Source organism: Artemia sp. Qi Xiang Cuo, chromosome 18 (assembly GCF_049724085.1).
Source record: "Artemia sp. Qi Xiang Cuo chromosome 18, ASM4972408v1, whole genome shotgun sequence".
Lineage (NCBI taxonomy): Eukaryota > Metazoa > Arthropoda > Branchiopoda > Anostraca > Artemiidae > Artemia > Artemia sp. Qi Xiang Cuo.
Window position 1 is genome coordinate 16344807 of NC_142811.1, and position 17809 is coordinate 16362615.

Here is a 17809-nt window from a genome sequence, read left to right on the forward strand (position 1 = left end):
GGTAGAAGAGAGTTGATAAACTCTAATGTGTGAAATATAGTTTAAAAAGATGAAAAATAAATTTGATATAGCTTTTATGATAATTTACTTCCAAGAAGAGGATACTTTCTTAGACCACACTGCTTCTCCATTTACAAGAATTAAAAGAGAAAAAACGGGTTTAATTTAAATAAAGTAGTGGAATAAAACAACAACAAAACTTTAAATAATAAAAAGAAATCCGAATATTTCGGATTTTTTCTTGGATTTTGAAAAACATTGTTTCTTTTTCCTTCAGTTTTTTTCCGTTGAAAAAGGCTCCCGGGCGTGGAGCCGAAATAGTCGTATTTTTATTATTTAAAGGTTTACGGTTTGTATCCTTTGTTTTATTCCACTGATTTATTTAAATTAAACCCTTTTCTTCTGTTTTTATTTATCCAAGCAGAAGCAACCAGAAAAAAAAGAAGAAAAAATTCATACCTTTACTTTAAAACTGAGACCCTAATATTCCCTCTTTTTGCGTTCGTTTCTACCTAGTCAATGCTTTGCAGTATCAAAGTAATTCACAAATCACCTGACGTAGAATCCTTAAGAAAATAATATTATAAGTTTTTGTATTACTTATACTTTAATAGCTCTGTTCAAAGCAAACTGTACCCTAAACGGATTAGACTTTTGAATAGAAGGTTATATGAGGGATAAGATAGGTAACTTTTGGATTTCGTTTCGATAGGTAAACGTTGGATTTGTTTAGATAGGTAACCTTTGGATTCGGTAACGTTTAGCTAGTTTCAAGAATGTAGGGCTTTGGTCTTAGTTGATATGGCTCCAGTATTAATTACCATTATTACAGAAACTGAGTAAATCCTGCCTTTTTGTTTTACAAAGGTGGAAGAGACCCGAAAACTTTTATTCACTGTCTCATATTTTGATGTTGATTCTGGTTTCAGGACTTTTTTAAGGATGAAGTTTAATTTTTGTTTCGTGTCGCGTAGCTTTAGTTACCGAATTTCCATGTCCTTGTTGTTTTAATTGATTCCAAAAAGAATTCAAAGAAATAATGATCTTTATGGGCAGAAACAATGAGTGAAAACAACAACTTCATGATGCAATGAGCCTCCAGCAATAGCACTATTTACCTATTCAAGGAACATTTTTTACTATATCATCTTTTAATTTAATTTTAGGTTCCTCTGAGAACAAATCACTCGGGGGTATTATCTTCAAGACGTTCTATTGGGACTCCTGATTCCAGGCCAAAGAGTGGGACTAGTAGTGCTGGATTACGAATAAGGAATAATTTTAATGATAATTATATTAAGTATGCTGTAAGTATTTTGAACTATGTTCTCAAAGAACTGTCGAATAGTTTTTGAGAAGACATTTGAAATTGTTTGGGAATAATGTATTTTTGGATAGGTTCATTTTTTTTCTTCCTAAATCTGGTTTTTTTAGTTTGAAATAAATAAAATTAATTTCTTTTGGCTAAAATAGTGCATCAAAAAGGAATATAATACTATTACTACTACTACTAACAACTCACTGCAGCATCAAGCCACCTAAGGCTAGCACAGCTGCACAAGCTCCTCCTCCACTTAATCTATTCAGAAATTTACTCTTTACCCTCTCCCACAAACTTCTAATTTCAATACCTATGTATTATAGCGACCCCACTCAAGAAGTGAAGTTAGGTTAATCATAATGAAATATACCAAAATATAATGAAAAATTATGCAGAAGAAAAATTATGGTAAGCAGGCCGACCAGAACGCATCATGTTAAATACCTAACATAACTTACCCTAACCATCTCTATGTATTAAATATTTAATCAAATTATACTTGCATCGTAGTTTTTCTCATTGAAAGAAAGCTAATTATTACCGATTTCAGTCAGAGAAACCGGTTCTACTCAAATCAAGAGCTTAAGTGTGGTCGCTGTAATGCATAAGTATCCTATTTTTATTAAAATCCTTCCTCATGACCTGTTCTCTCCGCATTTGTGAATGAACCACTTTTCGTTTGTTGTCAGAGATATGGCCAAAAAGAGCAGTCTTTGGCAATCTGTAATCCCTTATTCATAAAACGTGTCCTAGCTGTCGCAACCTTTCTTTAATTATAGACCTTGAAAGGGGGATAGCACAAAATTTTTTTATAGAGCTTGTTCTTTGACTTGCAGTCAGTCAAAGAGGTACATGAAACTATCTTAACCACAGCATAAGTATATTTACGGACAGTAGGAGTAAGTTTGTTCAAAAATGACAAACATTATATAGCGCTGACGGGAAGTTTCCAGTACGTTACAGCAATAGTTTCAGTTGCTACTTAGCATTCAATCAGATCAAGCCCGTCGTAATGCGCTGAACATTTGTCATTGTGCGTGCACGAAGAAGCGGAGTCATGAAGAGAGGTCTAGATTGATGTGTTTTAAAAATCTTTAATGGAGAGTATAGGACTTTTTGCTACTGTTCATATATATTATTATTCTGTCATCCTGACGGTTCCTCTGGAATATATAAATAAAATCTTCCTCTGCCTTTCGAAGCGCTCACGTTTCAGAACCCTACTTGACCCTGTCTCAATTTTTTAATCTTGGTATGCAAACTTATCTTCCTACTCTTCCAAACTTTTTAATATTGTAAAAAAATACCCTTGGCCTTAGCTTTTGCACTTTTTACATCTTCAATACGTCCACCAGCTTTACTAATAATGCTACACAGTTAAGTGAAGCTATCCCCTCGGTTGATCTTTTTGTTACCTAACATTACCTCTCCACCTTCATGTAATTTTATTCCAAATGACTTAGTCTTCCTAGCATCTATTTTCAAACCTTTTCTTGAACCCTTAACTCCCAAAACATCCACAGACTAATTCATTTTGCCAATAAATGGAAATTTAGTGAAGGTGTAATTATCGATCAGTTATCAGTGAAACTACAGAAGTCTATTAACAGTGGCGAATCTCCAGCATTTTTATTGGGGGCGGGGGGGGGCAAGAAGGGTCCATATCCGGATAGTCAAGGGGCATTGGATATATAATAATTTTTCTCCATATTATTGGGGGCCATCCTTGCCCCCCCCCCAACGACGCCCCTGTCTATTAATCTTCTCAACAAAACATAAAAGCTGTGAGTAGTGAAAACGTGAATTGGCTCTCAACGAAAAGCATAAAAACCTGACAAAAAGAAATATAAGAAATTAATAAATGTGAAAACTGGCACTATTAATGAAAAGAAAATTACCAACGCCGTCTAGCGTTCGGCGACTTTATATGATCCAAACTGCTGCATATTAGTCTTTCCAGATACTTTAAAATGCAGGAGAGGGTAGAGAAAAATAGAATCCTGCCCGCATCAAACGTACCATCTTAAAGTAAACTAGCCTATTAAACATGCCAAGATTTCATTAAGTTAATTAGGCCTACTTTGTGAAGACTAGATCTTGAATATAAATTAAATAAAAAGACAAGTTTTTTTACTGAAAGTAAGGAGCGACATTAAAACGAACAGAAATTATTCCGCATAAAAAAGGGGCTGTCCCTTCCTCAACGCCTCGCTCTTTACGCTAAAGTTTTTATTGTTTTAAAAAATAGAGTTTTGATAAAGAGTCAAACTTTAGCGTAAAGAGCGAGGCATTGAGGAGGGGACAGCCTTTTTCATATACGGAATAATTTCTGTGCGTTTTAAGTTTTAATGTCGCTCCTTACTTCCAGTTAGAAAAACTTGTTTTTTTATATTTAATTTCTAAACGTTTTTAAATTAATGCAGGTTTTGATTTTGGCTCACAGTACATAAATAGTTAAAACGAAATTTGCATATTAATTTGACTTTTATTTTTGGCTAAATGGCTTTCCCGAAAGTTGTTTAATTTTATTTACCAACGTTTTTATTAGTAATAAATATACGTAACTTACGAATTAACTTACGTAACGAACTTCTATATTCGTATTTTTTTATTACTAGGGGGGTTCGTCCCCCTAGTCAATACCTAGCTCTTTACGCTAAAGCTCGAATTGTGTTCCAATTCCTTAAAAATGACCCCTTAATCACAAAGTCCGTTAATTAGAATAAATAGCTCTTATAAAAGTATTAAGAAAAACTTATTTAGAAAAACTTACTTAGAAAAACTTAAAAAAAAGTATTAAGAAAAGAGCGAGATATTGACTTGGGGGAGAACCCAATCATACAGTTACGACGAACTGTTTGAAAAATTGTTGATATACCATGACTTGCAGAGAATTTTCAGCTTTAATCATATTACATTGTAGACTGATTGTTTCAATAATCTGATTTCCTTAAAAAATTTCTACTTGTTCAATTAAGTTATCAAACGGCACACTGTAGGTGGCACCAGTGGTCTTTAATCCGTGTCTTCCCAGGTTACATCATCGATTATGCAACTCTTTTAATTTTTCTATTTTTTTTTAACTTTATTCTCTTAAACAAAACACTTAATTACTTCGAAAATGCAAACTAACCTTACCTAGTTAAAGCATTACATTTTGGAACTGTAATGACAGTATTCCTCCTTCAAGCTTGAAACTCTCTCAAACTAGCTCTCTCGTATTTTACCCGCCCCCCCCCCCCCGTTGTTCAACCGACAAGGCGGACGCGAAAGCATGAAGCTCAGTCAAATTATCTAAAGGAGGACACGCCAAAAAAATCGAGTACTTAAGGAAGAGCTTAATCCGGCGTTGCAATTCTATCTGGAAAATCTTCCTGGGGATGTTATTCCTGCAAAACCCTATGTCGACTCCTTCAAAAGAAGGTTCAATAGACATTTAAAACCTTGAGGTTTCAAAACTAGGAATAGTGGTATATCAAATACTTTTAAGTACCTGGCAACGTAAATGTAGGAATTAAAAAAAGAAAAGAAAATGTCAATAAGAAAAGAAATAGAAGAATAAGTGAAAACAGTGTGTCACTGTAGCCCCACGAGAAAAATATATAAAAAGAAAGAGAAAAGGGAGTGTGAATGTAAATTTTCTTCTTTTCTATTTTTTGGAGTATAGCATGAATACCTGGATCTTTAAATGATTTGATGCCTTTAGTAAAATCCCTCTTCTGATTAACTTTAATAAAGTATATCATTTCTGTTGGCCTTATTACAAGAAACGACCTTCCAAGGAATAAATTAAGCAAAATTTGGATTTGGTTGACGGTAGAAAATAATAATATTTATAAATTCTGAAGTTTTAGTTTTAATTATTATCTTCTGTCCTCTTTCTATAAAATTCTATCCCCAATATAGAGGTAAGAACTCTGTGACCCTTCGGTGGATGCTTAAGTCTTTTTAAGCGAAATCAAATTTATGACTGAGGACATATAGCTTGGTACTAAATTTATAGCCTTTTAGACTGGGACTTAGTCCTAATTTGAAACTAAATCATTTCTTCTACTGTGTTCCCATTTATATTCAGTGGCTTTCCAAACAAACAATCGTGAAAAAGTATTAAAACTTTATTGCCCTGTAAAGAGGAGGCAATGGAAAAGAACATGGAAGAGAGAAATAATAATCGTAATAGTTAAATCTAACTCTTTATATAAATAATAAATAAGTGTAGTTAAATAAATAATAATAATAATATAGTTAAATATATTAATAACGTATTAATAATATTATAATTTTATTCACAATTGATAATTTTAATTTTGTAATATTAATTACAATACCAATATCTTATAATTTTAACTATAATTTTATAATATTATAGTTTTGAAATATTATAAATTATTAATAATTTATAATATATTAATAATTAATATAGTTAAATAGATAATAGTTAAATCTTTGTGACTAACAAAGGGCTGGAAAACTTCCGTGACAACTATCCATTCCGTTTGACAACTTCCAAATATAATCCATTTAAGATATCTTCAATCTAATAAAAAATTGTTTCTCAAGCGGAACTTTCAAGAGCTTATAAAAAAAAGGTTCACGGATTCAACTTAACGTTAATCCAACGAAGTTCCATTACAGTCCAACCAAATCTAGCTTTCCATTCCATTTCATTTGATAATTTCCGGAAATAATCTAGTTGCGATACCTTCAAATTTTCCAGTTAAAATTTAAAACAATACATCTTTACGTTCCATTTTACTTGAAAAACTTCCAAAAGTTCTTTGCAATATTGAAAAAAAATCAAAAAAAAACTCCTGTTATGATATCTTCAACGTTTGCAATTAGGATTCAACCAATTCAACTCTATTTCATATTCCAGTTGGCAATTTCTAAACACCCAAGTTGTAATACCTTTCACCTTTCTAGCGATAATGCAATCTTTTTGAACCTTATATTCCATGCCATTTGACAACTTAAAAATATGCTGCACTTAAGATACCTTCAGACTTTCAAGATACAAGTTAACCCAATACTTTATGTTCCTTTTTATTTGAATTCAAAAATCGATCGTCCCTTTTTATTTCATCTGAATCTTACTCTATTTTCGATTCCAGTTGGCAACTTACAAATATACCCAAGTTGTGATACCTTCAACTTCTCCAGCTAAAATGCAGTTAAATCCAAATTTATATTCCGTGCCATTTGACAGCTTCTAAAGGTGCTCCACAAAACATACGTTAAACCTTTCCAGTTAGAAAGTATCAAGTACAACTTTACTTTCCATTTATTTTAAAAACGTCTAATAATTACTTGAACTACTTGAAAAGACTTCTAGAAATACTCCTATCGCGATACTTTAAGCATTTTCAGTTATAAGTCAATAAAACCCATCTGTATTTCCTATTCCAGTTGGAAAATTCCAGACCTACTCATGTTGGGATACTTTCAACTTTTCAGCTACCATGCAATCAAATCCAACTAAATATTCCATGCCATTTGAGAGTTACATTTTAACCATATGCAACTTCACGTTGCATTTTATTTGAAAAACGTACAAAACTTCCTTAAAATACTTAAACTTCCAGAAATTCTTCCGTTACGACATTTTGAATACATCCAGTTATTATTCAACCACATCCAACTGTGTTCTCAATTGTAGTTGGCAACTTCCGAACATACCCAAGTTGCGGTACCTTCAGCTTTTCCAGCTACAATGCAATCAATTCCAACTTTATATTCCCTGTCATTTGACAGCTTCTAAAGCTGACAACTTCCAGATTTACTCCTGCTACGGGGTCTTAATCATTTTCAGTTATAATTCAACCAAATTCAACTCCATTTTCCATTCCAGCTGGCAACTTCCAAACATACCCAAGTTGCGATACCTTCAACTTTTCCAGCTAGTATTCAATCAATTTCAACTTTATATTCCCTGCCATTTGACAGCTTCTAAAGATGCTCCACTCCCATACGTTAAGCCTTTCCAGTTTAAATTTAATTAAACAAAACTTTACGTTGAATTTATTTGAAAAATGTTTAAAAACTTCCTTAAAATACTTGAATAAACTTCCAGACACACTCCTGTTACGATATCTTAATCATTTTTACTTGTAATTCAACCAAATTAAACTCCATTTTCCATTCCAGTTGGCAACTTCCAAACATACCCAAGTTGCGATACCTTCACCTTTTCTAGCTGCCATGCAATCTAATCCAACTTTATAATCCAATCCATTTGGCAACAAAAATTCAACCAAATACAATTTTACTTTCTATTTTATATGAAAAACGTCCTAGATTCCATGAAATACTTTCACGAATCACTTGTACGTGAATCACTTGTACGAGGGTAGCTCAAACTACTATTCAAATGAGAATTGCCATGAACTTTATTGATAAGCTAACATCTGTAGCCTAAAATCGTCTTGAAGATCATCGAGTTAGAATAACTGCTGATTACCAAGGTTTATATACAACACTTTGGGATAGCTTAAAACTACTTCCAACTACCACACCAGGCAGTCAGATGTGATTCGGTGTATAACCGAGCAAAAAACATACCAGGAAAACAAAACGCCTTTTAAATCGTCATATGATAGCTCCTTGGTGTCTTCTCTACTGAGGATTACCACTATCAGTACTTGGAGTCAAAATTCAAAAACTACATCAATTAAAATCCTATTGTATTTACCAAACTAATCAGAGAAAAAGGTCCAAATGGATGCTCCGTGGTATAGACAAATGACTTACCGTGTCATCTTCAAGCTTCTCAAGCTCTTTAATGAATTTAGTTATGGTGACTCAGTTGCACATATAGCTATCCTTTAATCATTTCAGAAATAAAATAAATTACGAAAGGAAAGAATTTAGAAAAAAAGGAATTAACAAAAGAAAAAGGGGGTATTTATTTGAAAAATAATTATGGTGTCTAACAACACTCAATAATCTGGTATACTATTTTCTAATAAGTATTTTAAATCTTTTAGTTTACAGAACGACAATTCATTTTTCAAACTGCATTAGACCAGGGAAGTCATTTCAAAGAACCACAGGGGCAAAGATAATTGAAACAAATTTCAAGAGTCCAGTTTCGACTTATAATAGCCATGGCCCAATATTTTTGCAGGCTGTCCGATAAATTTGCCCTGTGTCCCACTGAAAAAAAAATCCGGTGAACGTACCTGCTTTAAAAGAAGCTGAAGAAACTAAAAGTTTCATAAAACAAACTTATGAGTCTAATTTTGTTTTGATGTTGGACGACCAATATTTCCGAAGTTTATGGGTCGATGTCACCAATGATAAAAATTGATTATTTTTTCAAATTCCAAGATCAAAGCTATTAGAATAATGCCACGATTCTCACAGAAATGTTTCTTTTTGTTTTAATTTTCAAATCATATCAGATTTGAACTGTTCTCAGGCTGCTTGACTATATAACTAAGCCTTTGTTCTTGCCCAGTGTTCTTTCTGGGAGTCCTGTCCAAACGCAAATAATTTGTAAACTGAATTATCTTTTTAAAGGCTAATGAATGAAAAATTATTCTCCAATGCAATAAAGAAAATGCCGAAAGTAACGGAAAAATATTTACTGCAAGGTACCTTGCACCAGAAAGTTTTCAGAAAGTTTTAGTTCCAGGCGATCTCTGAGCCACGCATTATTGATGTTCGAAGGACTGAATTTTTTTTTTTAAAGCAGAGCCTTTTGACTCCCAGATTTTCTGTTCTAAAACTAATTTGTTTGAAATCATTTGTTTGAATGACATTTCAGAGTGTATATGTAATTACGTATATGTGTATATGTAATTACGCTGAAAATCACTGAACTTTTTTTTTAAACACACTAGTTACAAGATAGGTTTGAAAGATCTTCCTATTTATCTTGAAGATGGGGGCATCAAACACAATTTTTTCTCTGTCTCGCTTTAGGACTGATGTTTGACTCTAATTCTTATATTTTATTGAACAAGTATGTTTATTCTGATAAAACTTTTATTTCTTAGTGGTAAATTCTTCATGAATTGTGACTTTGTAAACTAATATATTTTGTTCACGCCTTGTTTTTAGGGTGAAATATTCTACTTGAAGCGAATCAATCAGGGTCATGGGAACTTCGAGATTAAAAGCAAAACCATAAAAGTCATAGTTATGGTAAGATATTTTTCCTATTTTTTTGATTCAACGATCTTGTTTAAGGTTGTTTCTCCATATTTTATTTGGGAAATTTAATATGAGCTTAAACCTGAAAATGCTGGGGTGGTTTGATTTGCTCTCTTACATACGATAAAAAATGTCTGGGAAATATCAAATCACCAATTCTTTCTTCAATAGTAAATAACCTGAGTCTAATTATTATGTCACTACGTTCTCTTTGGTTAACTTTGTATTAACCAATAGATAAAAAGAAAATTGTAGGAGTTGCAGGGGAGCTGACAGTAAGAACTAGGTGACACTCCGCTCCTAATGATAACTATAGAGATTACAACCACAGGTCACGTGCATAGCCTAGAAAAATTGTCCCAGAGAAAAACTCACTCTTAGAAATATCCCGAGCTCATACTACTCAGTAACCACTTCAAGATACCACACTTGGATCTATTTTGGGGAGTGGGTACGTTACAAATACAGCCAAACGGCTTATTTGTTCCTGTACTTAAAACCAGCTAATGCACAAAGTCTTACTTCTACTTATCCTTTTTTTTTAAATAGACTTGATTCAACTTAGAAGGTTGATGACCCTTTAGAAAGATATCAGCTATAAATCTTGCTACTCAGGTCTAACTAGGAAAAACAAACAGTCGTAATAAAATCAGGAAGAACTTACAAATAACAAAATCATACTGAACTTAAGTGAGAACTTTTTTCTGTTATTTAGTAAAGGTGCACACCACACGGTGTTCTGACCAATTTGGGACATTTGTTGCCTCGTGTTATCCCCTTCCCATTCAATAAGAGAATTTACATTTTTTAGACCCAACAGAATCATATTGTAATATTAAATAAAAATAAACAAGTGTTTTTTCAACTGAAAGTAAGGACAACATTAAAACTTAAAAGTAACAGAAATTATTACGTATATAAGGGGTTTGCTCCTCCTCATCACCTCGCTCTTTACGCTAAAGTTTTTTAGTACTGTTTAAATGAACATAGTGTTTCAGGAGTCATTCTTAAAGAATTGGGACAAAATTCAAACTTTAGCGTGAAGAGCGAGATGTTTAGGAGGAGTAACCTTCCTTATATACGTAATAATTTCTGTTCGTTTTAAGTTATAATGTTGCTCCTTACTTTCAGTAGAAAACAACTTTTTTTTACTTGATTTCTGGTCGTTTCTTAAATAATGCCAGGAAATCTGACTTCCTTTAAAATGGTGGGGAAATTAGACCCAACAGCATCATATTGTAAGATTAAATAAAAATAAAACAAGTTTTTTATCAACTCAAAGTAAGGAATAACATTATAACTTAAAACGAACAGTATTTATTACGTATATGAGGGGGATTGCTCCTTTTCCTCACATCGCTTCTTACTCTAAAGTTTTTTAGTACTGTTTAAAAAAGCTTCTTATTGTTCTAGTTAAACGAACATAGTGTTTCAGGAGTCGTTCTCAAGGAATTTGGACAAAATTCAAAATTTATTGTAAAGAGCGAGATTTTGAGGAGGAGCAACCCACCTTATATACGTAGTAATTTCTGTTCGTTTTAAGCTTTAATGTTTCTCCTTACTTTCAGTAGAAAACTCTTGTTGTTTTATTTAATTTCTGATCGTTTCTTAAATGATGCCGGGAAATCTAGCTCCACCTCCACTGAAAAATTCCTCCTCCTCATGGGTTTATTCTCTAGACAATTCAATATTGGAAAAAATTTACTCCAGACGATTATCCTTAACATCTCCACGCGTAAAATTGAGTTTGCAAAGGGAAAGCAAGACATTGACTTGACTTGCTTTATTTACTACTAATTACAAAATAAACTATATACAAGCAACCGCCCGGGGAAGGCTCAAAAAGGCTGATGAAGGACGGCTGCAATCCTCTAATTCTCAACCTTATACAAATAAGAAATTCATAGGAATTCAGGTAACATAGGAATTCAGGTAAATTTGCGCAGTGCAAAATTTCTCCTGGAAAAATCACCCCTGGAATTTTCCCTCCCATGGAAAATTATCCCCGTGGAAAATTTCACAAGCAGAAAATTCCCACGTCCCTACCCAAAAAATGTATGCATACTTTCCAATGACAAATACTACACGTGAACAATGGGCAAATTTTGTAACTTAAAGACATTTTCCAGGGACTGTGGAGGGCAATGATATCTCCAAAGGCATAGTAATTCGGCCTTTCAACTATGCTGAACAGAATGGCTATCTCAATACTTTGATCAGGCGATTTTTAGAAACAACTCCGATTTTGTTTGGTTACTTAAAAAAGACACTAGAACTTTTAATTTCCATTTAAATTATCCCTTTCCCGATATTATAGGGCCACTTGATCGATGCGATCACACCTGAAAAAAAGTAAATAAAAAAATAAAATAAACACGCATCCCTGATCTTTCTTCTGGCAGAAAAAATACAAAATTCCATACTTTTACAGATATGAGCTTGAAACCTCTACAGTAGGGTTACACTGAATCTGATGGTGCAATTTTTATTAAGATTCTATGACTTTTAAAGGGTATGTCCTCCTTTTTTTGAAAATCAGGCAAATTTTATCAGGCTAAAAGTAATTATAAGCAAACAAAAAGAAAAAGAGCAGAATAGGGAAAAACTATGAAAAAATATGTGTCGTGTCATTGTTCGCTACCTGCCACTAGATTATGACCCTTAATAAGGAAAATATAACTTCTAATTTGCGACTGAGTGATCCATTTCTAGTTTCCCACTAACATCTTTTCTATATGATTTGGATGGAGTAAAAAAAAAAATAAAAATAAAATTCTTCATAGTAATGAATGGTAAGTAAATAACGATCCTTGTCAATAACAAAAGTGTAAGAGCCTAACTATTGATAACATTCAATAAAGAATCAGCTTTTTATGATGATTCTAAATATGTATATGTTTATTAGTAATTAGGGCAGCTATTAGTATACAAAAAGTTCGTTTAATCACAGAAAACACAAGGAAAATAACTTAAAAAGGGGAAATTTTCATTAAAAATATTCTGTCAACTTTTGCTTGCAATGCAAGAGTACGCATGAGCTGATATATGAAGCCTCTATAATCAGAAATGTTTCCTCTGATCGGATTGCTAGGAATTTTTGTATTTTTTTTCCCTGAACGGATACATTTTTTTTGTGTTTTATTATCAGGTAATTTTTTCCAGGAGGGATTGTATTTATCTAGTTGTAACTTTGAAAAAGATTAAATTTTTTCAACTTTTGAAGTATAAAAGTGTCAAATATATTGGTTTTTGGTATTCTAAAAATGTTGAATTAAAAATTGTATTTGATTTTCTTCATTTTAGTTTTAATGTTTTCTTTGAAGAAAACTACTTTGATAATGCGTTACTTTTTATAAGCAATTGAGTCTAAAGGCATTAAATATTTTGGTGTTTGATGACCAAGTACAAAACTGTCGGCATCATAAGCAGCGCAATCGCGCTGCCTAATTAAAGAACGATTGTGGCACAATATATTTTTTTTTCTTTCTTTAGACCAGGGCAATTCGTATCGAAGGAGTTGTCACAGAAACTTTGAAAAGGGCACATTCGATTGAAAATTAGAGTTGCTTGTGCCCTTTTTAATAGTCGAAAGTGATTGGAAGGCAACTAACACCCTTTCTACGCCCACCTTTTCTCCAAACACAACCAATCAAAATTTTAAGATAGCCATTTTGTTCATCGTAGTTGATTTCCAAATAGAAATTATATTTTTAAGGAGGACACTCCCCCACAGCCCTCCGGCAAGGGTTGTAAGTTATGCCCTGGGGGCATATAAGATTTTTATAGAAAGTGTTGTCGTAAAAACTTCAAAAAAGGCTCATTCGATTGGAAATTCAAAGGGGTAGTGCCCTTTTTCATAGTCGAAAGTCATTGGAGGGCAACTAACCCCTCTCTCATACCCACCTTTTCCCCAAACACATCCAATCAAAATTTTTTGATAGTTATTTTATTCAACGTAGTTGAAAGTTCTGGAAATTAAGTCTTTGAGGATGACAACCACTCCCCTCCCAGCCCTCAGGGCAAGGGTGGTAAGTTGTGCCCTGGGGGTATATAAGGTTTTTATAGTAAGTTTTTTTGTAGAAACTTCAAAAAGGGATCATTTGATTGGAAATTGAAATAGCTAGTGCCCTTTTTAATTGTCGAAAATGATTGGATGGTAACTAACACCCCTTCCACGCCCACCATTTATCCCAACACATCCAATCAAAATTTTGAGGTAGCCATTTTGTTCAAAGTAGTTGTAAGGTCCGGAAATGATATCTTTGAGGATGACACTCCCCCCCCCCCCACCGCCCGCGGGGGAAGGGTTGTAAGTTATACCCTGGGGGTATATAAGGTTTTTATTGAAAGCTTTGTCGTAGAATCGTAAAAACTTCAAAAGGGGCTCATTCGATTGGAAATTCAAAGAGCTACTGCCCTTTTTAATAGTCAAAAGCGATTTGAAGGAAATTAACCCCCCTCTCACGCCCACTTTTCTCCAAATAAATCCAATCAAAATTTTTATACAGCCATTTTGTTCAACGTAGGCTAGTTAAAAGTTTTCGAAATTAGGTTTTTGAGAAATATAACCCCTTCAGAGCCCTCGGGGCAAGAGTTGTAAGTTATGCCCTGGGGGCATATAAGGTTTTTATAGATAGTGATGTTGCAGAAACTTAAAAAAGGGCTCATTCGATTGGGAATTAGAACAGCTTGTGCCCTTTTTCATAGTCGAAAGTGATTGGAGGGCAAGTAACCACCCTCTCACGCCCAGCATTTCCCCAAACACATCCAATCAAAATTTTGAGATAACCATTTTGTCCAACTTAGTTTAAAGGTCCAGAAATTATGTCTTTGAGGATGACAACCCCATCATAGCCCTCAGAGTAAGGGATGTAAGTTTTGCCCAGGGGCATATAAGGTTTTTATAGACAGCGTTGTTGTCGAAAATTCAACAAAGGGCTCATTCGATTGAAAATTGAAAGGGCTAGTGCCTTTTTTAATAGTCGAAAGTGATATTTCCCCAAACACAACCAATCAAAATTTTAAGATAGCAATTTTCTTCGTCGTAATTGAAAGTTCTGGAAATTATGTCTTTGAGGATGACAACCCCCCCCCCCCCAGCCCTCAGGGTAAGGGTAGTTTTAAGTTATGTCCTGGGGGTATAAAAGGTCTTTATTGAAAGCGTTGTCGCAGAAACTTCAAAAGGGCTCGTTCGATTGGAAATTGACAGGGCTAGGGCCTTTTTTAATTGTTGAAAGTGATTGGAGATCAACTAATTTCCCCAAACACATCCAAACAAAATTTTGAGATAGCCATTTTGTTTAAGGTAGTTTAATGTTCTGGAAATTAGGTCTTTGAGGATGACAACCCCCTCACTGCCCTCAGGGCAAGGGTTGTAATTTACGCCCTGGGGGCATATAAGGTGTTTATAGAAAGTGTTGTCGTAGAAACTCAAAAAGGACTCATTCGATCGGAAATTGAAAGGGCTAGTGCCATTTTTAATAATCGAAAGTGATTGGAAGGCTTGACATTTTTACAGTAAAGATCGATGTGGGTACAATGTATTACTATCTTTTCTTTTTTTTTTGACCTGGGCACTTCGTATCGAAGGAGTTGTCGTAGGAACTTCGAAAAGGACTCATTCGATTGAAAATAGAAAGGGCTAATGCCTTTTTTAGTAGTTGAAAGTGATTGGATGGCAACTAGGTCCCCTCCAACGCCCACCCTCCCATTTGCCCATTATGTTTAAAAACTAAATATTGCCTTAAGATTAAATAAAAATGCAAAAAACCAACAAAGAGAAAAATCTGTAAAAAAAAAACAAACAACCGAGACTGTGGCCAGTGGAGAGAAAATAAAAACAACACAAACAAAACAACGCGTATATTTCGCCTTTATAAAAACACGTCGTATAAATCACGAAAGACACAAAAAAAAAACCAGAAAAACAAAAAACAAACTAAAACCACCACCAAAAAAAAAACAAAACTGTCAACTTGGTTCAACCTGATCCACTTAGTGAAAAGATGCGAAAATTAAGTTAATTCAGTGAGGACAGCAGAGTACATGAGGAAAAATAAAAAAACTGTAAATTACATTAATTATTCAGTTGCGAAATAATCCTTTTGTTAGCTATTACTGAAGCAAATCGTTTTGATCTAACAGGTAAAATAGTCCCCTGGTGATTATTTAAAATCTTTACTCCCTTATTGACAATTTATTCACTCTTTAGAAGGTTATCATAAATTGGGTCAATATTTAAATTACCCGTGTCCCTATTTATGGAAAGGTTAGCAAACATAAGTTTTTTTAATTTCTATGGCTTCCCTGGCCCATTGGGTGTACCCCTTATTATTAGAAATAGCCAAGGCTTCATCAAATTTTACAAAATGATCTGGTTGAAGCCAAATATGCTCTGCTAAAGCTGAAACGAAAGTTTCTGGAGGCTTGCTTAATTGTAGGGTTTTTTCTATTGAATTACGGTGTTCAATAAACCTTTCAACAAATTGTTGGTGAGTCCTACCAATATAGAACTTCCCACAAGAACACGGAATTTTATACACCCCACTTACTAAATTTCCCCGAGTTAAATCCTTACCAGAACTAAAAAAACTACTCATTGGCCTCAGCGATTGGAAACATGTATCAATACCAAATTTACGTAAAACCCGTGAAAGTTTCTTCCCCAAACCAGGTACATATGGTAATGAAATGAAGCTTTTTGATACAACTAAATCTAAAGACTGAAAAACCTCAATAACCCTACTACTATGTTTGGCCCGTCTATTTTCAATTATTTTATCAATGAACTTAATTGGATAACTATTACGAAATAAAATATCCCTCAAGTATAACAATTCCGAATCCAGAAATTCCTGGGAACAGATAAATTTTCATTCTTGCCACCCTATGTCGGTGAAAAGGGGGGTTGTAATTTCACTAGTGGATAGAGCCTTTAAAATATGTTCCCAGGAATTTCTGGATTCGGAATTGTTATACTTGAGGGATATTTTATTTTGTAATAGTTATCCAATTAAGTTCATTGATAAAATAATTGAAAATAGACGGGCCAAACATAGTAGTAGGGATTATTTCGCAACTGAATAATTAAAGTAATTTACAGTTTTTTTATTTTTCCTCAGTTACTCGGATGTCCTCACTTAATTAACTCAATATTCGCATCTTTTCCCGACGTGTTTCTGTTTGCGCCGATTGGACATTTTTGTTTTTTTTTTTGGTGGTCGGTTTATTTGTTTTTATTTTTTTTTTGTTTTTTTTTTGTCTTTCGTGCTGAATACGCCTTTTTTTTCTAAAGGCGAAATATCCGCGTTGTTTTGTTTCTGTTGTTTTTGTTTTCTCTCCACTGGCCACAGTCTCGTTTTTTTTTTTTTTTTTTTTTTTTTTTTTTTTTTTGTCATGGCCGGCCAGTTCGGCTTAAGATCTTTCATTCGTCAATAAAAATGCACCCAATAAAGCATCTCAGCAGCATCCCAGGAACAACTGAGGGTATTTGTTCAAACTTTCGGGGCTACTTCTGCTCTTAAAATTTAACCAAATCAAAATAGTGTAAGTATATCCAAGCTATCAAAGAAAGTAAACAGATTTTTTTTTTTTGCGAATGGTATCAAGTTTTCTATTTTAAGGTATGAAACTAAATTAAACACTACTATTTGTGTCCTGATTTTTAAAAGGGTGTAGGTTTTTAAAAATTGCTGAAAATTTTTCTCGAGCATACAAATAGAAGGCCAAACTATAAAGTCTTAAAAAAAGAAAGGATTTAAACTATTATTTTCTTTTTCCCTGAAAAGACTATGTCAATATAAAACGAACAAAAATTAATTAAAAAAAAATTCCTCAAAATAATTTTTTCAAAGAAAAGTGAAGAACTTCATTATACCAAAAATGAGCAAAAATAAAATCAAATAATCTACCAAGTGTGAAACTACCACAAATCAGCATCGATAAAAAAATGAAACCCAAAACAAACAAAAATTACAATAAATAACCGAGTCAAATTCAAAACGAGCAGAAATCAACATGAGTAGGGCTCAAAGCCCCTATGCCCCCCAAGGTCAGAACATAATTTGCACTTTACTGAAAAAAATACAAATGAAGTCAGTTTAATATACATATACTGATATTTAGTAATCAAAATGTTAATAATATTTGATTTATTAAAGTTATAAAAGTAAAAACATTTATATTTTTTCAGTAGTGCAAATTATGTTATTGTGTATAAGGCTATTGTTTTGTGTATTTTATTGTAATTAATTATTTTTTTCATTTTTATATACTTTTACTTTATTTGAAATATTTTTTCTATTGCCTTTAGAAAAATGTTTGTCTCTAAGCTTC

General features: G+C 33.3%; 1 protein-coding gene across 1 annotated transcript in view; it reads left to right on the forward strand.

Annotated features, from left to right (window-relative positions):
* The window catches only part of LOC148941249 (retinal guanylyl cyclase 2-like), a 274002-nt gene that overhangs the window by 251299 nt on the left and 4894 nt on the right, over positions 1-17809 (forward strand). The window contains exons 8-9 of the mRNA XM_089104131.1: positions 1167-1307; positions 9383-9466. Coding sequence (XP_088960257.1) covers positions 1167-1307; positions 9383-9466 — 225 coding nt within the window. The remainder of the gene's footprint in view (positions 1-1166; positions 1308-9382; positions 9467-17809) is intronic.